This window comes from Sceloporus occidentalis, unplaced genomic scaffold, assembly GCF_023333645.1.
Source record: "Sceloporus occidentalis isolate IW3139 unplaced genomic scaffold, rSceOcc1.0.p SCAF_126, whole genome shotgun sequence".
NCBI lineage: Eukaryota > Metazoa > Chordata > Lepidosauria > Squamata > Phrynosomatidae > Sceloporus > Sceloporus occidentalis.
The window spans coordinates 2,176,976-2,201,976 of NW_028317106.1; the positions used below are offsets into that span (position 1 = coordinate 2,176,976).

General features: G+C 43.1%; 1 protein-coding gene across 1 annotated transcript in view; it reads left to right on the forward strand.

Annotated features, from left to right (window-relative positions):
• The first annotated feature begins 294 nt into the window (after positions 1 to 294).
• The window catches only part of LOC149281952 (syntaxin-8-like), a 44,326-nt gene continuing 19,619 nt past the window's right edge, over positions 295 to 25,001 (forward strand). Inside the window, exons 1-6 of the mRNA XM_089498845.1 lie at positions 295 to 311; positions 2,498 to 2,597; positions 4,694 to 4,788; positions 5,165 to 5,275; positions 9,873 to 9,994; positions 11,322 to 11,414. Of these exons, the coding sequence (XP_089354971.1) occupies positions 295 to 311; positions 2,498 to 2,597; positions 4,694 to 4,788; positions 5,165 to 5,275; positions 9,873 to 9,994; positions 11,322 to 11,414 (538 nt within the window). The remainder of the gene's footprint in view (positions 312 to 2,497; positions 2,598 to 4,693; positions 4,789 to 5,164; positions 5,276 to 9,872; positions 9,995 to 11,321; positions 11,415 to 25,001) is intronic.

The window sequence follows — 25,001 nt, forward strand, 5'->3', positions numbered from 1 at the left end:
TTTTATTTGGACAAGTAACTTAAAACGCTCCAGGAAGACCTTAAAATAAATTAAGAAAGAATCATTTATTTATTTTATTATTTTAGATTACTCGGTTGGCAGGACTTTTAATTAAAATATTTGTGCATTTTTTATTGTGTTTTCTTATTTCTTCTTATTACCATACACACGAATAAACCCCGAACAGGAGAGCTTCTCGCACAGTCCCGGTTATTACTGCACTAGTTTGGCCCAGAGGGGGCGCCGTCGGTCACGTGGTACAAGCAGGAAGTGAAAGAACTGTTTCTTGTCGCTATGGCTCCCGACCCGTGGTAAGTTGCTCTTTCTCCAGGGAGGCCTGACTGAGGGGTATGGGGCTGTCACGCCTCTGGAGGGGTGTTACGTTTCTATAATTTTGGGGGTAATTAGTGCAGTTTTAGGTGCAGGAGGTCAGAAGTGAACCTCTCTCCTCATGCCACCGGTGGCAGTGCACCCCAGCCAGGGTGACCCCTTTATCTGTGGCAGTAGAATGAGGACCACATGCTGTACCAGGGGGTCAGTGAAACCCCAGGCAGGGTAACAAGGAGCCCCCTCCAGTCCCCATATTTGGGGCTTATAATATGGGGCATGAAATGAAAAATCATATTTTTACCAGAAAGCTGTATTTTACACATTGCAGCTGTAACCCTTTACATACCCCAATGAGGTGCAGTTTTGTTCAGAGGGTGATGGCTAGACTAATGGGTGGGGCTTTACTAGGACTTTTTTAAGTGACTCTATGACCTAAGAAAGCTATTTATTTAGAAAAAAAGATTTTTTTTTATTCATAATGTTGTTTCTTGCGGTTTTTATAGACATTTTAGGGATGGTGACCGCTGTAATATAGCAGCAAACATTCTGAGCTCCTGGGGAGGCAATAACTCCCAAGGGCCAAAGCTATGCTCTCATTGTCACAGAAAGCCAGGGGTTAAAAACAGAGAACTGGGTCTGGGATTTGTGTTTTTCCATACATACCACATAATAAAAAAAACAAACAACACTTATTGGTATTATTTATTCCTAGAAATGTCCTTTCCTGTCGCCCGTCAGGTTCCGCGGCGGCTCCTTGTAGGTTGGCAGATATCTGATGACATCATCGGTCAAATACGTTAAGATATAGGGCAACCGAAGGAGAGGAGGGTCCTGCTCTGCATGCATTAAGCTCACAGGAGCATCTGAGCGAGCAGGGGGTCCTTGGGGGTCCTTGGTTCCCCTGCAAGAAGGGCCAAGTAGACACTCCATATATCATAGTTAATATCTCGAGATGAAAAAGTTTACCTTGGGGTATTCTTTGGCTAATGCCGTTCTTTGTGAATATGTCCCTTTTTGCGTTGTTAACCCCTCATGGTAACCGTCATGAGGGCTTGGCTTATTTTTGTGTAATTGCTCATCTTTTCTTGCATCTGAAGGGTGAAACGTGCTTCGGTTTTATTTTTTGACCTAGGCATTCATGTGTGTTTGTTATGTAAACAGGATCTGGTATGAAATCATTTTAACTAAACAGACCTGTGTGTTTTTTTACCTCCGTCTAATATTAATGTGTTTAGAGAGCTTTAAATCTAATAGTCTGTAAAGTAGTCTGCTGGAGAGCAAAGACCTTTTCTCCTTCTGTACCAGTATGTCTTGGGTTTATTGTCCGTTCTGTATTTTGTCATTGTAACACAGCTATAGAATCTGCTGTTACAGTGTAACAATTATGATGATAAAAAAAATACCGGATCCAATAGGAGAATCATTAACCCATAAATTATAGAGCTATTACCACTCATACACAATCATTAACCCATAAATTATAGAGCTATTACCACTCACACACAATCATTTACCCCTAGATTATAGCGCTAGTACCACTCACACACAATCATTTACCCCTAGATTATAGCGCTAGTACCACTCACGCACAATCATTTACCCATAGATTATAGAGCTAGTACCACTCACACACAATCATTTACCCCTAGATTATAGCGCTAGTACCACTCACACACAATCATTTACCCATAGATTATAGCGCTAGTACCACTCACACACAATCATTTACCCATAGATTATAGCGCTAGTACCACTCACACACAATCATTTACCCATAGATTATAGCGCTAGTACCACTCACACACAATCATTTACCTATAGACTGTAGAGCTATTACCACTCATACACAATCATTTACCCACAGATTGTAGAGTTAACACTGCCTTGTTAACCTCTCAACCATATAACATGATGATCTTGAAGGGCAAATCTCTACCTGTGTCTGGGGCGGCAGGAAAATGGCTATGCAGAGTCTATACAACTGTGATTTCTTTTCCGGGTATCTCTGTTGAAATGTGTCCTCTCTGTGTTGGCTAGCACTGGACTTTGTGCATCTGCCCAAATCCTCTGGTGCCTGCTGCTGTTCTGTTACTCATTTAACTATTTTTGAAATCTTTGCATAATTCTGAAGACAATGGAAAACCAACTTTTCATACTTTCTTTGTAGGTTGGCTGCCTATGACAGCGCACATGGCCTGGCTCAGGAGATTGCTGAGAAAATCCACGAGCGCAATCGCTGTCTGAGGAACGGAGAGAATCCTGTTAAGGTATGTTATACTCCGCGATAGGATTAATGACGGTATAACATCGTATAACACAAACTGCCAAAAGTGATACCGCATGTGTTGGATTTTTTAGTAGAATTCCCAAAGGTGCCGTTAGCAAGGGACCATTTTTATTTTTCATGTGGTCTGGTTTACCTTTCTTGCATGGAACGTCCTCTATTGTAATGTAAAGTACAAGCCAATGTAGTTGCGTTGTCTTCATTTTTATAACCTGCCACTTTCCCTTCACTTGCCTTGTGTGTATGTATGTATGTTTGTGTATATATATATATATATATATATATATATATAGAACCTGGCAAACTTTCTGCTGACCAGTGAAGAATACAAAGCTGACAGTGTTGTGATGACATTGTAGTATTCTTGAAGAGCTTCTAAGATTAGATTTAATGGGCCAGGAGCTCGCTGTGAACATCTTAGTATCACCTCCTACTTCCTTTCTTCAGCCTTCAACCCATGATGTCATAATTTTAAGTGGGAGGGCTTAAGATACATTTTTGACATGCAAAACATGATACAAAATATGCAACAAAAACGATACACAATCTAAAGATAAAGAGAAGGTTGGCGCATGAAAATAGACCTGCATTGGTATAAATCAGCGCCTTTGCAGGCACCTATTACTTGTTTCCATGTATATTATGTATCTTCGGTTCGTGATTATCAAAGCCTAGGAGATATGGGGAGCCATGACACACAAAACTGTTAACCCCGGCAGCTGCATTGTTATAAGTAATTTACGTGGAGCTCTTAGGAGGTCCAACTTCTGGGATCCTAAGATTGTTTGTCTGCTTCTCAATTTCCCCATCTTTCAACAGCGACCTTATGTCATTTTCTTGCAGACGTAGTATTTGGACTAAAACAAATCTGCCTTATAATTATCGTCCTTGTGTAGCAAACATTGGGCTAGGAGTTCCAGGTGTTTGGATCGCAGACTGGGTATTTTTTTTCCCCTTCCAAGTACTGTAATTGGAACTGCAGGTAAAGAATGTTATTTTTCAGAGCCCTCTGAGGTCAGTAGGAAACTTCACTATAAATAGATATCTGCTAAATAGCTGTTTATATGTATTTTGTTAAAATTACAAATTGACAGTCGGAAAAGGTTAAGTCAACGTTCTAGATTGGAGGAAGCAGACCTGCCTACCTGACACCTGACATTTCTATCAGCGTAAAGTATCTCAGTGTATTTCCGTGCCCCTTTCAGAACGGTTCTATTGATCCGGAACCCTTACACCCCCCCCTTCCTTTTAAAAAAAAATAATTCTAAAAAATAAATAAATAAATAATAAAATAAAATAAAAAGTCTTGGTCCGCTCCAGATCTAGTCCCATGGAGGTGTTCCTCAGACTTCCATCTATTTAGTCCTTCCCAAATCCACCCTAGGAGTAGCGGAGGGAGCTGGAGGCTATGTGATCTATTCTGCAATCTCAAGTAAGGCATCCCTGATCTAAAGGATCTCAGCAGAAACGGAAGTAGAAATTACACATTAACTTCCAGTTTCGTTGGTTTTCTATTTAAAGTAAAAAAAAATATGTTCCGTAATAGTTCTTTTATACCCCCTGTCCCGTGTTCTGTACCTCCGTGTGTTATTAAAGGACCTCTGCCTCGCTCTACTTTAGTATAAACAGCCTTTTTTGTAGAGACACCCACTTGGTGTTTGTGGTCATAACAGGAGCTTGTCACTGAAACACAACCCGCAGCATTAGTCACATCTTCTGTGGACTGTGCAAACTTTACAACTAGCATTTTTTTTCAGCTTGTTTTTCAATGGAAAATTTTTGCCAGAATATTATCTAACCAAACCCCCCCCCCCCCCGACTGAGAATTTTGTAATGGTTTCCGGCTGGAGAGCATCACCCTCCGCTTCGGGCAAGACTGCCTGTTTTTTGGTTGTTTGCTAAGGGCCAAGATGTTGCGGAATGACACCATCTAGCCTGCAAGCTTACATTATGAACATTAACACGTTTCATGTAACTCGGAGATGAGGAAATCATGGTGCAGGGTGATGGAAAGGTGTTTTTTTTTTCCTGTATGGTGGGTTTCAGTAAAACCGCACATTAAACCGTTTCTTCTTCCAGGTGAACGTGACCGTGAGGTCGCTCACGCAGAACCTACATGGGAAGATTGAACACCTGAAGGAGTCTTTGCTCAGATCCGTGTCAATGCGTCAGATGTATCCTTGACTTGCATTCTCCATCAAGGGGTTCCATAGGGTTGTCCAGCGGTAAGATATATAGTGGGATTGAGGGGTCTCTTCGCTATCTTCATGGTGAAGATGAGCTGAATGGGACAGATGTAACCAGTTAGCGAGTGGGATTCTTCGTTTTCTCCCACTCGCGGCTTCTTCACACCGAAAATAATTTTACTCAGAATCCGAAAAGATCCCACAAGGAAACGACTCATATTGCGTAAACCGTTGGCTCCCAACGCATTCATCAAGGTGCCTTTACAAAGCAGGATTTAGTAATCACCGCTTTAGATTTTAAGTCCTGTTACTGCACCCTGTCATTAAGGAGCCATTACTTCCTTAACCCCAGTCATCTGCTTAGAACACAACTGGAAGGGGATCGTAGACAGAACATGGTGGATGATCTCGTCACCAGAGAGAAGCAACTGCAAATGTTATTCAAAAACGACGGCGCAGAGCCCGACGTCGTGAGGTGAGACTTCAGCATCGTTTTAAGTAAATTAAATTCATAACTGGAAATAGAAAACCTTCTGACGTGGAACAGAGAGAGATAAATGATGGCGTTCCGGAGCAGGTCCCCTCTCTAGATTGATGAGATTTCTTTGGAACACAACTGATTTGTGTTTTTAATATATTTTTATTAGATTTACCCAAACAAGATCTGCAAACAGTAGGGAGTGCATTAAAAAAAATAAAAAGATTCGGAGCTGCGATTTACTAATAAAGTTGGACATTTGTCTCGTTGCGGCAATTAAGTTGCGTAAGAAACATTTTTTTTGCATTCCGGAAGTAAAAATGGTGTTTTGGGTTCATTTAAAGGTCTGTTTTCATCGTTTTCATGTTTTTGAGCGCTTAAAGCAGTGATGGCCAACTTGTAAATGAAATGTGGCATAAACGTTGTTTTATTTCTCAAGCCGTGACTCATTCTGTGTTGGTTCTCGGAGGATGTTGTATCATCTGCGTTGGCTGAGATGATATGTAAACAAAAATTGCCGGTTGTGTATGTGAGACGGTGTTACCCCCGGTGGGACAGGGGACGGGAGGGGGTGAAAAAAAAATCAGAAACCTGGGAAGCGTACAGCGCTTTTTCCTAAGCCGGAACTCAGTAAAGTTCAACAGGGGGAAGTGTTAATTAAGGGTGTCGGGAGAAACGGTGCGATTTGGGCCCGGAGAGTGGAGCTTTGAGAGCGCAGGTACGTGGAAAGCAGCGTAGGAGTCCTGGAAATGTGGATAGAGTTAAATGGAAATCAAGACACAAGGTTTCTAAGATATCATCTGTTGTGGATTAACATGTGCCATGAGATTTAAGGTGCCCGTCACATCTTGGCTTCTTGACGCCCTTGGCTTTTTTGGGGTAACTCTCCAAAATGCAAACATATTGGGAGCATAAAGTGAAGGGATAACTTACTGCCGGGGCTTTTCGGGGGGCACCCTTGGTAAATTTTCATCCCTTCATTGACTAATTGAAGTTCAGAGCCTTTCCTTACCTACCCAGCTTGGTCATCCCCCTTCCTGCTCTTGAGGTACAAAACAAAAATGAGATCAGAAAATGATGTCATCAGTCTGATTCAATAACCAGACGTTACAGGTTTTTTTTCTTTGTCGCTACCCGTTAGCCGGAGGTTCGAAGACTTATCGGATTCAGCAGGGTTATTCCCACGATGATAAATTCATAATTGTAATAAAAGTTATAACCCAACCATGATAAAGCGAAAAAACCTTAGATTTGGGGCTGATTCATGCAGGTGGCCATTTTTATGAATAATCGAATCCCTGATTTCTCATGCCTACTCCTCCTGATACGTCTCTTTCATTTTGTGGCACGTGGAGAGCTCGCGCGTTTTGTTATATACACACACATGTTATATACACGCATGAACTTGCATGTTGTCGATACAGATCAGGCGTATTCTGAGACCCCCAAACAATCACATTCCCGATGAATAAAATGGACAGTGTGACCAGGCCGGCTCAGCGGTGCGGCTGATCTCTCCCTGTATTTACAAGCTGGGGGCCTTTCACATCTCATCCTTCGTTTCCCCCTTACCTGAGCCGACAGCTTCCGTCCCGAGGCCCTGGAGGTCTCGGACCCCGGCGTCCCATGTTCTGCTTCTCGCTCTGCTGATCAGATGCGGTTCCTGGTCCCGGTTTAATTTCTCGTTGGAAGGTATTAGAGGAATTAATGTGAGTTTGTTTGGTCACCATTCACTGAGCTCCGGCAGCTCTTGTTCAGCATGACGGTTGCGGCTCTTAATACACTTTGTTCTTATTTCTTATGGCAACAAAGTATCGGGTTAGACCTACGCTCACTTTTGGCCTTCTGTTCCCTCTTCGAGCCGATGTCTGCTTTGGGATACGGCTCCTCTGATCAGCCCCATTATAATGAGTCCGAGATGATCCTTTGTCTGACGACCAAAAGGAAAACTCCCTACCCTTTCTATATCTCCCAGCTATCAAAACTTTTAGTGATTAAGCTGTGGACCATAATGATCTAAAAAAAAAGGTCATTATCTAAGACCAGAGGCTTAGATGCAACGGAAGGGAGTTTTTACTTAACTTCTAGGGTGTTATAAGCACGCCTGCGCTAAATCGAGCGCGTTTTCTCATCTTTTACAGAAGACCTCCACCCCAGATGAGATTGTAGAGATTGTATGATGGAACATAGTTTATGGATGCTTTTTGGGGTAACGTTGCTTACGTTTATAGCTTCTAATCCTTAAGAATTGGTTTCCGTTCTTGATAAGAAAGTATCCAAAAATACTATATAGGACTATTATCTTTTTTTAATACATTTCTATTAGACAGACATGTAGAGATATTTCAGGACGGGTCCATCACATGGTTTACCAAAAAGTTCCTCTCCTGTCAATCACAACCCCCCCAAAGGGCAAAAGGTTCTTAATGTGTGGCCTGCCTCTCAAGCGCCGGTCGACTAATCCAAGTTCAGTGGGAAATCTTCACGGAATTTTGGGTAAAACAAATTCACGTCTTCTGTTTGGACGCATTGATAAGTCCGATAATGACTTAAATCTGCTGCCGCGGTCAAAAGGTATGTGCACACTCCAGCGCACCGTGGAGCTTTCAAAGAATTAAGTGATTAAATCGGCGGAGGCAGTAGGTGGCTAATTGGATAAGCTTTAATCTTCACACCAGCAAAGCCGAGCTCGGCGCAGAACAGAGGAGACGGAGGAAGTTTTAGCCTGTCCTGTGGGAAAGCGCTTACTAAACCATGTCAAGAAGATCATATTTCCAGTTAAAATGGTAATGACTGGAGCTAGATTAGTATCAGAGAGGGAGAGAGTATAGGGATCCAAGATGAGGGGAGTCCTGCTGGGTGACCAGGGCAGTTTGGTTTTGGATGTCCCCACTTTCTGGTTTTATATCCTTTTATACTAATTGATGCATTTTTTATAAATAATTGAAATGATTTGTTGACTCGCAGTAACTTGTGTTTAAATCACTCTGTACGGTCTTGACGTGGTGATAAATTAATAGAAGACTTTCAAAGGGGACCATCTGATGAATTTTAATTTTTGGGGACACAGTGTTATTAATAATGATGACCGTACGAGTGTATTGTGCTGTAGCAATCTCAGATGTCACCCTGGAAAAACTTGTAGCGTAAATTCATAGAAACCCAGAACTTACCGGTAGATAAGCCTCAAGACCACGGACTGCATCTACGGACAGACTAGACGGGCCAAATGGGCCTGATCTGTCGACAGATTCAGTTTTTGTATGTAAATGTTTGTGTGTGGGTATGAGAATTCTCACGTGTAGTTCCCTTAACTGGCCACTAGATGTCTCTGTACTCCACAACATATTACTATAGAAGCCGTTACAGGGCACTCACACCTGCTTGCCATCACACCTGTCCTACATTCATTTTATTTTATTAGGTTTGTGGATTTTAACCTTTTGTTCCAAGTGATTTAATTATAATAGATGGTTGTTACCGTTTGATTACGGGTCTTAAAGGTTCACCTAAGCTTAAAATAATAGAAAAATACTGGGTAAAAAAAAAAAAGCAGAAATACCACTGATAACCATAAAACTGGGTAAGTAACGAGTCAACACGTCTTTGCTTTAAAATTCACAGGAAATCATAACAGCCATGTTAACAACGTTATATTTAAAAATGAAATGTTACGTAAAGAGGATAAATAAGCTTCGTCCATCCGTCTACGCTTGGGGATTTGGGGAAACAAAGACTTATTAAGATTTCACACCTTCTTAATTGCCTCCTGGAATCGCGTTACTTACAGAAATACAAAGTTGCACAAATGGGTTACATGAATAGTCGACCAACGCTATATTATGTTACATACATCGGTCTCTTTCCAAAACACAACGGAATTGGTCTGCTTGTGTGTTCTGATAATTTTATTTTCTTCTATAATGACCTGCAGACTGAACAATGATTGTATGAACGTGGTTTTGGATCTGTAAGGGTTAAATCCACAGTAGTGCTTTATACTAACGCTGGGAGTGTAGCTATGTAATGTTATTCCCCTTGTTCTTTAACTGTTTTAACAGTAAATAATTACACGTGTATTTGGAATTAAGTATGTCGCCAACAGCTAAAATAGTTTTTTTCTTCTTTCTATGGTAAACACATTTTATTACACTGTGGTTCAAAAGTTTGGGGTCACTCAGCTGTTTTCATAAATAAACAAGGACATTTCTGGCTGTAAGATAATTGCAAAAGGGTTTCAAACCATCATTTATCCTTTTAAACTTAAACTTGGGTCAGGGAATACAACGTGCCGTTGGAACACAGGAGTGATGGGAGAGATAGGTGTGATGGGAGTGATAAAGAGCCTCTGAACTTTACTTATCAAATAAAGCACATCAGAGAGAACAACCTTTCCTATCCTCAGTAAAGAGGGAGATTAAAAAAGGCTGAGGGTTTCTGGAAACGTGCGGAAGTTGGAAGGTTCTGTACAGTAAACATTCTGCGTTCCATATAAGAGACGCGTCCTTTGCTACAATATATCTGGATTCTATGTATTTAATGAACGATGACCTTGTACTGCTACTCGATGTTCATTTCTCACGTTCCTCCTTAGGTCGAGCCTGATGAGTGGCGGAAGGCCTTCTCGACATAACCCCTGGGTCTTGGAAGAGCCGGAGGAGACCAGAGGACTTGGGTTTGGGGAAATTCAGGAGCATCAGCGGCGGATCATAGCAGGTAATTCAAATTTAAAGAACTGGTTTGCCTATGATTTTCATGTAAGGGCTTACCTCAGAGGGTGGTTGATGAGCAGAACAGCCTCCCAGCAGAAGTAGTAGAGATTAATAAGGTGAGGGACATTAAATATATATAATATATACATATCTAGGGGCCGCAATGCACGATGTGAATTTTTTTTTTTTCTGTTATATTTGTAAAAAAGCTGGCATCTCTGTATAATAATTCACACCGATAATGCCATTTAGTTTATCCGTTAAAAATGCCAACAAATCTTTGTTTAAAAAAATATCTATAATTACAGTGCATCCTTCTTGCTCACCGGCGATCAGAAGGATAAAAACTCATTAATTTTTTTTTGCCGTTAGCTTGAACATCCTTTTTTTTTTCTTTTCTCTTTTATAATTTTGCGATGAAAATTCATTGATGGGTGGGTGCGACTGTTTGTTAGCATTTGGTGGGCACGGCGACTATCGCTTCGTTGCCAGCTGGGCTCCTAAACATCCATCACCCCCCCCATCGGCTTTCCCGCAGCCTTCAGATGCCTCTCCTTTCTCATCTTTCCAACGTTTCGGAGTCGGGAGCTGCTTGATTAAAAGAATGGGGGGGGGGAGAAGAAAAAAACAAAAAAACCCCAGAGTTTTCTAAATAAGAAGATGTAATTATGGTGCATCTGGCGGCTGCAAAGTTGTCTCTTCTTGTGAGCCCTGGAATCCAAAGACGCTGGGGTGACAAAAGCCCTCGGCGGATTCACCTCGTTTTCCGGACTTTTAACCCCTCGTGCACGACAGCAAGAGTTGTTACGCAATTAAGAGGTTAATCAGAATTTTTTTAATTCTTTCTACTTAGCGATTCAGTACCCATACACGTTCCGCGATTAATAAATTCTCGAATGTCTGTGTGATTCCCCAGGGTCATCGGGTAATTATCCTGCTCACAATTGGTTATCCATAGCTGGCCATGCGCAGATTTGCATGTTCGCCGGTTTCTTTCATGTTAATTCAATCAGGTCCCAATCCGAGGCCGAAAGGGCTGATGCATTTTAATTCTAAACTCAAACAAAGGCACTCCAAAAGTAGAAGCGGTAAATGGGCGTTTGATCCACCTGCATATGTCCTGATAATGTGCGTCTCACGTTAGGTATCAGGCCCTGGAACATATAGTATTTTTGTATATGGCCACCGAGGTGGGCCATGTAAATGAGACTTATTTAGTGGCACGTGAAATACGGTATATATGTGCCCTTTAAAAACCGGCAAGCCCAGCTGCATGTGATGTAAATCCGTGCCCATCTTCCCATCACTTAAACCTCTCTCTGTGTCTTCAGAACAAGATGCCGGCCTGGAGGCCCTCTCCTCCATCTTAACCCGACAGAAACTGATGGGCCAGGATATCGGGAACGAGTTGGAAGAACAAAACGGTAGGAGCGTTATGATAATGGAGTGTGTGTATAGATGATGGCGATCCGCTGCCTCTGTAGTCAGAACTACTACTGCTTTTCCTTGCCTCGTCTTCCATGATCGCCATGTGTCTCACCAGCGGTGGTTCCCAAACTCAGGAGGACCTCTGAGCATCCACCTTGTATGTGGCACAGAGCGGCTGTATATTGTATATTGTATATTCTCCATATTCAATAATGCCATGTGACGGTAAACATGCTTGAAAGCAGCTGCTTACCGTATGTCCCCCCACAGGCCATATCCAACACCCAACACGCTCATCACGTAACCCATAGCTGCTCTGGGATTCCAATGATATTGAATTTGTAAAGAGGTTCTCAAGCTCAATAAGGTTGGGAACCATCGCACATCGTTTTTATTTTTGTCTAATGGCGTTAAGGCTTACGGAGAACTGCCATGTACTGTTTATAACTATTGTACTTATATTGAGATGTGGTAGATAAGTAGAACAGCCTCCCAGCAGAAGTGGCAGAAGCTAATACAGTGAGGGGATTTAAACACGCATGGGATAGACATACGGCTCCTGAATCTAAGACGAGACCAACGACTGATTAAGGTTTCAGTCTTTACAGCAGGAAAACTAGACGGGGGCCGCATGGGGCCGATCTGCCGGCAGATTATATGTTTGTTTATGGTACAGAATAATAGTATTGTGTTTTTTTTCCCCATGGGGAATTTAGTTTTTTGGTTTTGCTAAGCAATCGGTAAAATAACTTAAAATTCCTTTAAGCCTCTCATTAAGCGCTCCGTTAGAATAAAATGTGTTCTTCCAATGATGCAATGGTACTTGTGATGTCATTACCATGGTGTCACCAAACAATTCTTTAGCAAAGAAAGTTTCTTATCCTTTATCTCGTTCACTGATCTCGTTCACTCATCGCTCTCAAAAAAACCCTATTTTTTTTTTAAATTTTTTTGTGTCTGACATTTGCAAACTACTCTGCCCTGCGCAGGATCCGACAGACAAGAATACGAATAATTTCCCCCCAGCGAGAGGATCGTGAAATGTTCTTTTTTTTTTTGTGTCTGCCAAAGGTGACACATCTCCGAATGTAAATATTTGCACTCTGTCATTTTTATCCCGGGGTTTCTTGTGAGAACCTGACTTTAAAAATAAAATACAAGCCGAGTAAAACAAACAGAGATCCAGAGAATATACAAAAGCCGCTTGGTGGGGCCCCTGGTAAGCCTCTCGAGATGATAGATCCTGCAAAGGTGTCAACCTGCGGTGGGCTGAAGTGGTTGCGTCTTGGGGCTCGGGCAAAAATTCCGAGCCATCCAGAAAAGGTTCTAGAAAACTTAAAGGGACCTTTAAATCATTGTTTGTAAAGTATATATTTTTGTCCTTTTTTTTTTGTTGTCTGCTTCCTCTCTGCTAAAACCCTAGAGTTTGATGTCCGTCTCTTCGGATGCTTTACACAGAGGGCAGCGGCTTTTCTGTTTTAGCTTCTCCCCTGGAGCGGCAAAGCTGTGTGCGAAGTCAGGGAATCCCCCGAGTAACGGGGTCTGAGAGACCCCCCGACTCACACGCTAAACGTCTGTTGGATACTACAGCCTGAGATGGCCAAAATAACATTAACTGGGAACTCTAATTGAAAAATATATATTTTTCTCCATGAGCACAAACCTGGTTTTATCTCATTTTGTTCCTAATTAACTCCAGGGGAGAAGCTAAAACAGAAAATCTGCAGACCTGGAGGCTGCCATTGCTGTCAGTCATGTGATATTTTTCCTGCTCAAACACCACACTCAGCTGATGCTTTATGGCAATGCTAATGAAGTCCGTTCCTCCATAGACATTTACTAGTCAGAGAGTCCTGATGGGTGACTAAGACTGAGGCATTCCATCGTTCCCCATAAGGGGTCAGGGTGTTTGTCTAGTAGACTAGGCTCAGATAACAGAGCGAGAAGTTATACAAATGGCTGAAACCATTATTTTATCTGAAAAACCCTGAACTCTTATAAAAATGATCTCATGGCAGAAGTTTTGTCTCCTTTGTAGACAGAAACTTATGTGACAAACTTGTGTAATTGGTAAGTTAAGATTCCAGCTACAATTTGGTTTCGATGGGGCATTTAAAGTAGACATCTAACCCTAAATCTTTATGAAAGCAATCGTCGTTCAAATGTTACCCTCCACACTTAAAAAACAAAGGACATTTGTTATAAAATATGCCACAGAATTTTATAAATATCACACTTTCCATGAGCAGCTGTACAGTGCTGCACCCTATTAAATCGATCACTAAGTACAGTAGAACTTAGTGATTGAGGGCCATGTCTGTCCTAGTAGCTAACTAGATGCCGACGTCTCGCTACAATGTAGCACGGCTCACGTCGTAGGCTTACGAGCAGAAGTACTTGGCGTATTCCGTCATCAACGCTGTGCCTTATGGGTGTTTTGTTCACTGCATAACATCCAGGCACCTGGCGTGGTCCCGGTTTGGAAAAGTCCTCCGGCGCTCAAATTGCTGATCACTTGCCCAAGACGTGCGGGAATTGACTTGTATTATGACGTGGGCTGGGGGGGGGAGCAAAGGTCAGGGCTGGGGCGGAATGGCATAGTCGCGGAGGAATGCTTGGCTCCGTGTCGTACAAATCTTCAAACAAGCCTCGGAAAAGTGGATTATGTGCAGATTGGGTTCTGCAGGCCTGGGTTGAGAACATCAATATAGACAGGACCACGAAGTGTCACGGCGGTTCACAAAAGCACTCATACTCTTAGCAGACCCCCCCCCCCTTTACTGCTAGAGGAACACAAGATAAATACGTACATTCTCACTTCATTCCTGGTTACTGCATGCTTACGGCACTAATATGGTTGCCACTTGGCTCCAGATTAGAAGGACGCCGGAGGTCGAGCCAGATAGACGTGCCACCTGGCTCAGCCTCCCCGCTGCCGGTCCCAGCCTGACGAGATTTCACATCTGGAGGGGAATTCAAAGTGAGGTTTCTATCGGACAGGCCTGGTTCTTCCTCGTCTTCCTCCTCGTTCTCCGAGACTCCCCTGGGACAGTAATGGCAGCTTTGGGGGGGGGGGGTTGGTGTGGGGGGTAAAGAGACTTGAGCGTCCGTCCCCGAGAGCCGACAGCAATTAACGGAGTCGCAGCAAATCAATTTGCCGCGGTTCAGAGAACGATGCGTTCTAGAGTTTTTGGAACATGTCCTTCAGCAGAGAATTAACCCGGGTTTCTTCAGTCAGTAAGGACGAATACTTTTTAACGCGTTTCGCCTCGTGTTTTCGTGTAACTTGCGGAAGAAGCTACGGGTGATCTCAATTAGACGCCGCATGAGCTTGGCTTTCGGCCCACTGCCCATAAATTCCTCTTTGATGCTAAATTATTTTTGTGATATTGTTCATTACTAGTCTGCAGTAAATAACACATTCTCTGTTGTATGAAAGATTATTTAAAAAAAATAAGAGTAACCCAATTGGCTATGAAACTAATAACGAGGGGCATCGGGCACACGTTTTACCCTCTCTCGATTAAAAGCCCCTTACTGAGATTTGAAAGGACGTAAAACGGCCAGCCAATCAGCTGCTTGCTAGTAATCCTTATGACTGCATGGGACGATCAGTGGGCGTGGCCTCGTGTGAGTACCTGCAAGCTTCATTCTAAATTCTAATTCATGATCTGCGCATGCACAGATAGTTTGTATCCTTATGATGTTTCTGTGACCTGGGATTACCCGGGACAGCAGGGCTGTGGTCCGAAACGTGTGCTGGGAGGACACGGGTCTCTTTGCGCTTGCCCAACTCAGTACGGTCCTCGGAGTTTGCATTATGGACTGAAGAGCCCATGGAGTCCGACACATGCCAACTGCTTTACTAATCTACCCCGCAATGACCCAGAAAAGTGATAGACGGGAAGGAAAACACAGGCGATGGTTACATCGAGGAAGAGAGACGTTAAGATGGGCAGAATCAGTAGGGCGTGATGATAGTCCTGCGATGTTGAGTTGGGAAGGAAGATCTTCTGGTGACCCTCAGAGCTTCCACGCCACTTGGAGGAATCACTCCAGAGAACTTTAAAGTAATTCCATGTTTTATAGGAACCCCAACAGAATATTCAATCTTGCGATACTGCGATACCTTTGGTGATCATCTCACATTTTGCCGTGTTGTCCTACATTGTGCCACCAGAGAGGATCAAGGTCCTGTGTTTTGTTTCCAGACATTCTTTATCTTTACCATCTCACACAAGCTATTAGAAAGAGTCAGAGAGTTAAACGTTTGTCGGTGATTCACAAAATGTTAACAAGCGCCAGCGAGTAGTATCGCTCATTCAGAGCAGTCGGGATGGTGGCAGGCTTCTGCCCGGACATATTCTCATTTCGTTCCGGTGCCAATAGAGTGCAGTCTTTTGGAGATCACGCAGGAGCCGATACAAAGAAACAGTGATCCGATATTCCCCTTGGCATCGTCTTGGTGCGGCTCTGTATTACCTGGCACGACGGAGCCCGAGGAGCCTGGCATACAGAAACCATCTCGGATCATCAGCTGACAAAGGAGCTGACCTTTTAATTTCATAATACGACCTACAAGTCCCAGACGGCGGCGGACAATAGGCAGCTCCATTTAATTTGCTGAAAATAGCAGATTTTGTTCCGTTGACAGCTCCGCATTGAGGATTAGCCTCCAGCTGATGCATTTTTAATAGGCCCATGGGTTGCCTTTCTGTACTTGATGGAGTCCTTCCGGACCTGTTATTTCATTTGTCTCTGTGTGGTTTGGTGCCAATTGGATTATAGATGTAGGAACCCCAGATGCTTGCCAATAAAAATTAGCTGCACTAATTAAAAGAGGAGCAAAAAAAAAAGCTTGACCGAAATGTCACTGCAACGAGCGAACGAGATTATATTTAATAACCTTCTTCTCAACCTGATGATGTACAGACATCTGAACGTCTTCTGGACACAAGGTCGCTATTAGCAACACGGGATGGTTTTATTAGTAATGCCACTGATCAGCGTATATCTTTTCTTATCTTTTTTATTTATTTTTTTTTTTAATGTATATTCATTATTCCATAAACTTTTAACAGGCAGTTAATATATTTCACAAATTATACTTGTTTTTTTGGCAAATCATGGCATTCCGCATAGTATTTTTTCCCCCCTTCTTTACAAAACTACATTTTGGATAATTTCTTTCAAGCATGCCATTTAAAAAAAAAAATAATAAAAAAAAATGTTCCATTCAGAAAATGTTGGCTTGTTTGGACTGTCACCAGGACTCACTTATACTTATTATGGAGCCTGCTTTCACGTAAAAGTAATTTATTTGCGTGGACTTTAGACCCCTGCGATTTCTTTAAAGGATCCCTATTTCGGTTGAAACATTTTTATTAAATTGTTTTCTTCAAGCCATGAAATATTTTTGGACATATGGAAGCCTGTTTTTAGGTTAAGACTTGCCCTTTAAACATTTTATTTATAACTCCCAAATTTTTAATCTGATTTTTATTGAGTGCATTCCAGTGTTTCACCCAAATGATTACATTGTATTCATAGAGCGCCAGCAGATTCCATAGCAGTATCACGATATGGGTGAGTGAAAATTCACAATAACCTCTGCACGCTTTCAGATGTACAGGTACAAGAGGAGGAGATGGTCCTGTTCTTGGGAGCTTACAATCTAATAGGCATTTGGGAAGGGTGAGAAAGTATGAAGAAGGTAGGACACCTCTTTCTGGTGGAAGCATTGGAGTTAATCTTTCTGTGGTCTAAATACTTCCTCAGGAAAGGGGTTTAACTGGGAATTCCTTTCATTTATTGGACGCTTAATATCCTCAAGACTTAGACAGAAGTTCAGGGTCAATCGGAATAAATCCTCCACATCCCCTGCTGCAGACACCTCGCTTCATTTCGTTAAATTTGGATTCCTGGCCATCTCCCCCCCCCCCCCCCCCCCGAGGCTCATAAACATCACCTGACAGCCTTAAGCTCCCAACGTTATTGGCCGGGACTGAAGGTCCCAAGGTGTGTGGGACTTTTCATGGGAAACAGGCAAGAAAAAAAGAAAAAATATTAAAATCGGGGAAGTGTTATGACGATATCTGATTGCCTGCGCGGGCCAGCATCTTGTCACCGCAAAAGCACGAAGAAAATATTCTTCGCTACTCAGGAATTTCGAGTGAACAAGACAACAAAAGTGGTTTAATGAATGAATTGAGATGTTTCGTTTGATGTCACGTGACAGCTCGGATTCACAAAGATGTTATATGTAGAGCATTAATCTTCTTCTCTTACTACCAGTTAACCCTTACTTCTCACGATAGCTCGTTGGGGAAACATCATCTCCGTTTAGAGAGGACACACGGAACGTTCTGCCTCCTAAATTATCGAGTATTAATCTTTCAACGCCTGTACGGTTCCACGTCAATGAAAAAGACTTCCAAAAAATGTGCGGGGAAACAAGAAGCAACACAAACATGGCATCTGTCGGGTGATAAGTGGTGACCTGGCATGGAATCCGGTGGCACAGCCATGTTTGGAATCCAAGTTAGACCTGCTGTGGACCTTCTTGGCCTCCACAAGTAGCAGCCATGTTTGTAATCTCGAGAAGTCCTAGTCCACCAGGAGCATCAGCCATATCTAGAACCCAACATGTTCCGATTACAGTATTTTCCTAGATTTCTTCTAGAGTCTAGATATTTTTTATATTTTTTTTTATTTTTTATTCCCTTATTTTTTGTGTTCTTTTATTTTTTTTTACATTTTGTATCCTCTGTCAGCTGCTCCCAGCGGAAGAGAAACTATGTGATTAATAATTACACATCATTGAGAGCTCAGCGGCAGCCTCAACACCAAGGGCAGTTAAATCACTCCCGGAATCGAGGCCCGTCATACATTCCTTCTATTACAAAAACAACGGCCAGTGCCATTGCTGAAAATGAAAAGTCATAATTTTTCAGGGAAGACCCTCCTGCGTTCGGCAGGTCAAGCTGTGTAGGACGTGGGTAAAAATTAAGCAACCGCAGATGTTCTGGAAATACAGCCCCATTATATGATTTTTTTTGTTTGTTTTATTTTTTGCATGCTTCATGATAAAAATAAATGCATTGTCAATTCTTCAAGCGCTAGAATACTTTCTAACAAAATAGTATTTTTTCCCCTTTTTTTTCCCCCTTCTCGATAGAACAAGGTATTAACCATATTGCGAACGAGAGGAGATTCTGTCTGGGATGTACTGCTTTCTTAAGTCTCAAAATATAAATATAAATAGAATCTTGGTGTTGCTCCCATTCCACGTAGAATTTTACGAGATCTCTACAGTTCTTTTTGCTGTATAAGTCCATATAACGGTCGCCTATTATATCTGATGACCTGTAGCTTGCCGTTTTGGGTTATCAGCTGATGGACCTCTGTCTTTCTGACCTCACCGATCCGGATGCCCTATGGCACAGTTCGTAAAGTCCTATCCGTACGGACCTTCGTGCCTCAGATGATCCTAAGCATTCTAAAATCTTACAGCTGATTGGTGGACTCAAATAATAATATGAGATAACTCAATGGAAATCCTCCTGATAATGTGAATAAAAATGGCGGTGTTTCTTCACCAGGTATACGTTGCACACCCCATGCTGGAATTTTATCTTGAGGCAGTGCATTGGCTGTGAGAAAGGGATTACCGCATCAGTTCGGTTTTCAAGCCCACACGTTTCAGGAACAAGCGAGACAACAAGCCGCGTGAAATATTTCGGGGGGTACAATGAATAGATCTATGAGCCGATCCTCGTCTTTCGGGGAATCCCTAAGGGCGATGCTGTTGTTCTTGGCAGTGTCTCCCTCGGTGAATCATCGTCTCTCTCGCGGTGAAAACGTTTTGAGGATGTGGTTCGGGAGCGTTGAGGCATTGTCATCATGTGAATTCTCTTCTGTTGCCTCAGGGTGGGGGCAAAAAAAGTGCGTGGGTTGGGAAGACTATATGGAGTGAGGTCAGCAGCATTTAGGGACTCAAGATGCTTTTGAGTTTGGTCAAGGTGTCTTCAGTCCTTCTCGCTAAACCTGGCTTTTGAGACGTGGTGTCAATCTTCGTAGAAAGAGGTCCAAGAAGGCCAAGCAGAAGACAATTCTCCTCTATTTACATAAACAACGAGTACATTGACTTCTCCATGGCCAACCCCACCACATAGCTAGAGGCGACCTTTACATCTTCTTGTAAACGGAGAAGACTAATAAAAGGAGTAGCAATTCCAGCATTTCCCAGGGAGAGTGCGATTCTGGTTTAAAAGCTTTTATCCTTCAGTATAAATAACGATATTTTTGACGTGGCTCTGTTGTTTGTGGCACCTGCGTAGCTCTACGTGTCTTTATGAGTTTTAATAGATAATTAATCATGATTTTTTGTTGGATTTTTCTCATGTCTTTGTTTCTTGGCTTCTCCGCGCAGCCTATTAAAACATAAATCCCCCACGCTCCCACCAAGCGTACGAATGCAAGCAGCTCGCCCGCGCTTAAACCAGATGTCATTCTCCGCGGTCCCACTTGTCCAAAAAAACTTCTACCAAAGCATCCAAGGTCAGCAACCCGAATTTTTTTATCCCAGGCATTCAGAGGAGCCGATATATTGTCCTGTCACAGCCTCGACAAGCTCATTTCTTTTGGACCTATATCATATTGGCAAGCAATCACGACGCCTCAACCCGGGACTCTTCATCGAGACCGCATTAATCTGCCAGCGTAAATCTTCTGTCCGCCGGTCCCCTCTCGGCGGCCCCATATCTCTAGAAATAAAAAGAAGCTTTACCCGTGATTTGGGCTTGTGCTTTATCTCTGTCACCTTTTCAGCTAGTGACACAAAGTGGTGGATACATGGAAAGGCACCCTGGCCTGGGAAGAAGAGTATAGCACTATTAGGTAAAAAAAAGAGCGAAAGAGTCTGAGCTGTTACTTTGTATCTGTGGGTCCATTGTGGTTATTATTTCGGATCTGCACACATGTTCACTGTCTCTACAGTTGGTTGGTCTCAAGAGGGACCGGGTTCATGGAGTAAATAAGTATATATAACACACATAATTTCTTTCTTTCTGGCAGCAGAACCATTTCTGAGTGGACATTAATTTCCCCATATTAGCGAATGACTCTCTATAGCGGAATGTCCCAATCCCCCCTCCTCGTGTATTTTAGGACCTTAGAATGCCCACCTGCAGACCTGGACTCGCTCCATTTAATGAAGCCCCCCCATTTACCACCCAGTTTCTTTCAGACAAATTACCCTGCCCGATGAAACCCTCACAGAGTTATTGCCCTCACACAATAACAGCGGGGTCCATAATTCTCAGGGCAGCGCAGGTGCGGAGGCATAAGCATATGTATCACGAGACACTGAACCCAAATCCGCACCGTAGCCGAGTTACTCATAAGCGGACCCTTTAACCCTTAAACGCTTGGGAGCTAAATCTAAAAGGAAGCCCCCCATAACTTAATTGGATCGAGGGAAATGTTTATGGCTCCGTGCTTGTCCTACGACACTTGTTCGGGTCTTCACTGAAATCAACACGCATCTGCTGAAGAAGTGTTTTCCTGCCAAGGGTTAAGCTCGGTGGAATTGTGGGAAAGTGTCACTTTACTAACAGGTTAGCGGACTGGTGGAGTAATGTAACAGGAAATTTAAAATTACTTTGGTACACTCAAGGGCATCGTGAATATTAAAACTTGCGCGATCACATCAGCTGCGCATACGAAGGCTGAAAGTCTCTAAAATGCACTGTACGGAGCCGTTTTACACAAAGGCCATAAAGGAACCATAAAAAAAAAGGTTGTTTGGCCACTATAGTGTATATCATCATACCTGCCAAGTGTCCCTTTCCTCCCTCGATGTGCCTCTTCCCTAGCTTTGAGCTTGTAATGTTTGCTGGAGCTTGGACGGTTTCCATGTTGCCGCATCTCCAGGTGCGATGGAAGTCATAAACTTCGAGGGTACAATAACAAGCTCCGGTGCAGCCAGCGGCCATGTTAAAATCTGTTGGCATCGGGGGAAGCATATTTATGGGCCATATGCCCCCAGAGGGACCTTAATACTTTAAAAACCCTCCATCCCGTTGGGTAAGGGATGAGTAACTGCGATTAATGATTTTTTATTTCTTTGGTAATTTCATGAGTTTCAGGCGAGGGCCTGCGAGTCGTCTATTTATTTGCCTCGAGTGGTGCGAGCCCCAATGTGTTTACTGATGTGGCCAGCGGGCAAGTTGCTCTGAAGGACCACAGCTCTCCCTCTCTTTTTTTTTACAATGAGAAAAGGCGCTTGAGGTGGCCGAAAACCTCATGAAAGGCGCCAAAGGTGTCCGAAAACCTTTAAATGGCAGACAACGCTACTCTCCATAAACACGTGCAGTGTGAGCGGGTCTCACGTGACACCACGCACATGATGTGTCTGCAAGTAAAAGAGCAGTTGCGTCATTTGATGTAAGTGAGCGGTTTTTGCACCACTTTGCCCCTCCGCCTGCGTTCCCGAAGCTGATATTTGCTAATCCCCCCCCCCCCCCGCAGGAAGAAAATTAGACTTTTTTTTGTCCCCACAATGCTCGCAAACAATTGAAAACACTGCTGGTGGAACATAGATTTAAAATGATTGCCCTCATCTCAATAGAGACAGCTGGGATATGAATCCCGTATAGGTTTATTTTAACCGTTTTAGAACCAGAGGGGTGAGCTTTGCGTTCCAAAGTCAAGTGGGTTAAACGAGCGGCCAGCCTGTAAACTGTAAACTTTCCCAGGTGGTCTCCGTTCTAAAAATGAATCTTATAAAAGCAAAAATAAACAATTTCAGAAAATGTTAAAACCAACGTCACTTATGCAGGGCACAGTTATTTAACCCCTAGCGAGCCCCCGTGCAGTGCAGTGCCACATAAAGAGCAATTGCTGTGCAATAACCATAGCAACCGTTGTTGCGGTTAACTTTTTTTTACCGCTTTGCACCAAAACGTTCTTTTTCTTTCTTAAACTTTACTATCTCTGCCGGGGGAGCCAACCATAAACCAGCCTGAAAATCCAATTCTTTTTACATCTTTTTCTCCTGGCGTTCGTCTGCTTCGGGAATAGACGTCCCCTAAATCTCTCAGCCTTCTAAGTATTTATTTTTCTTGCTCTTTTTTTAAATTCTTGAAAAAAAAATAAAAAAAAATCATAAAAATACTGATCCAAAACATTTTTTCTCTCCTTCCTTTTATAAACGGATCCTTATGGCTGAACGTGTATGTTGTTTGTAAGCGGGTATTCTGTGCTTAACCCTTTTAATGACCGAGGGCAAGCATCGCACTCATGAAGCCCATAAGCCTTTCCTGAATTAGGCGCGGGGGGGGGGTAAGATTTAATACCCGGTATTGAACCTCACGGCTTTGGCCATGTGTGCATCGCTATGGAATCTGTTGGTGTTTTGAGATTAATAGTGTTTTAATTGCCCGTGATCCGTGGGGTAAAGCAGGCCGTGCCTCTGCTGTATGATCCGTACGGGGGTCCTTGTCTAACCTTGTCAACGCTGTGCACCGTAAAGCATTTGGAGGTCTCCGCTGCCCCAGGGTAGAAAAAAAGATGTCTCTGGGGGGATTGACAACGTGCAGCTGGTCCGCACTCCTCTGTCTTCATCGCTCCCCGGTGTAAGCGGAATAGCAGAGATCCTAGGCATGGGGCAGCGATGGACGGTCTCAGGCACGCAGCAGGAACTCATTAGAAGGGATTCATCACTCTTGACACCCCGTAATCTGTCATAATGTACTCTCTACAATAGGGAGAGGATTATGCAATAGCCTCTGTTGGTTGGGGAACATTCCTGCACAGTACATACCCTTTATACATTAAGCCGCGGTTAACCCCTGGAGAACCTGGCAGTCTGCGGTAGCGCCACTTCGTAATTGGGAACCCCTGAGCTCGCAATCTATTGTCGGTCAACGAAATAAGGGCCTAAGGTGAATATATATAGTTTGTTTCAAGAGTTGTCGAGTGATCAGAACCAAAAATCACACCCGTCCGACATCTTAAGATGTTCTCGATTGCTCCAGAAATATAACCATTCAGTCCGCAAAGAGCGGGATTTCTTCTGCTGCCTGATGTGGCACTGAGTTTTTGGCCAAGGTTTAGGTATTATTCCTTTTATTAATGTATCCCTTGTGAAGTATTTGCTTTTATTCATAATTAAGGTAAATGTTATTTTTTGGTCCTCTAAGTAATTGTCAAGCTGATGTGGGATCAAGAAAATCATTGCTTTCACCCTTATACAGTCCTCGCCAGTTATAAACACTAAACAAAGCGAATGAAAAACTTTTGAAAGTTTTGATTGGTTCTTCAAAGGCCAATCACCTGTGAGCCCTTCTTCAGGGGTTGAGGCTGCCATTTTGTTGACTGCGCTGCTGGAATTGTTGACATGGACAGTCCATTTGTAATTATAAATGCGTGCGCGACTCTCCGAGCCTAAGCGCTGCCTCGACTCATGCCTTGTGTCTTCTGGAACGGCACCAGTCCTGCTGGTATGTCCTTCAGCCGTCGGGTGGGTGGCACGCTCCTAATTTTTTGGCAATCGGGCTCTTGTAGTATTTACAGATCTCTGTCAGTGGTCTGCATTACCTCACTGCCCCTGGCCTCACCGTTTTCCACATGGCGGTAAGAATTATAGGGTATACATTCCCGGACACACACATGCAGAGGCCTCCCCTCGTCCAGTGCAAACCTAAGAACATATTCATACCGCGAGCACATTTGCTGAGTTTATCCTCCTGGAATTAATTGGAAGCCAAACGAGCCTTCTTACCTTTCCTGTAACCCCAGTCCCCCTCTCTCTTTGGGCACCTACTCCCTGCCAGATGTTCCTAAAGATAAACAAATGAAAGTCATGGGCTGACGTTATTAACCTCAACAGAGCTCGGCCAAAGCTGATTTTGTGTTTTGAAATACCTGATCATCCGACGTCGATTCAGAAAAGCCTGCGGTGGGCTTAATAACGTTTAATCCACCGATTTTTTTTGGCGTCTGCCACCCCAGTAAATGCGTTCTTTTTAGGTGCCGAGAGATTTTAGGAAACGGGGGTTTAAAAAATTCTCCGCTGAAAGCCAAAGTTTTGATTGCAACATTTGTAGGGCGAGGGACCTTTTTGTCGAGCAAGTCTGTGGCTCTTTGCTTTTTGTCCCGTTGCACTGAAACCAAACGACAATTTTAATACAGGGGGACGCTGTTCTAAAAACAGGCTTATTACACCCAAATTCCCAGCGGGCACTTGGGTTTGTGTTCTTGTTAGTAAAGAAAGTCCCAATGCTTGGTGTTATGTACTAAAATGTATTTTCTCATCTAACCCAAGATAAAACGATTTCTGTTCTCATTGGTTTTACCCCTTTTCTGTTCTGCGGGGTAGCATCCGCCACCATTTAAGAGCGTTAATACACCCTTGCACCCCCTCATATGGCTGGGCTGTTTATTCCGGGGGTTACTTTGTTGCATTGTTAAAAGGAGAGAGGCTTATACATTAAACGCCGAGGAAGCGGCTGTTTAAAATTCCTGCCCCACGCTCGTGCTAAATAGACTTCCTCTCTATCTGCTCCGCCATCCATCTCGCG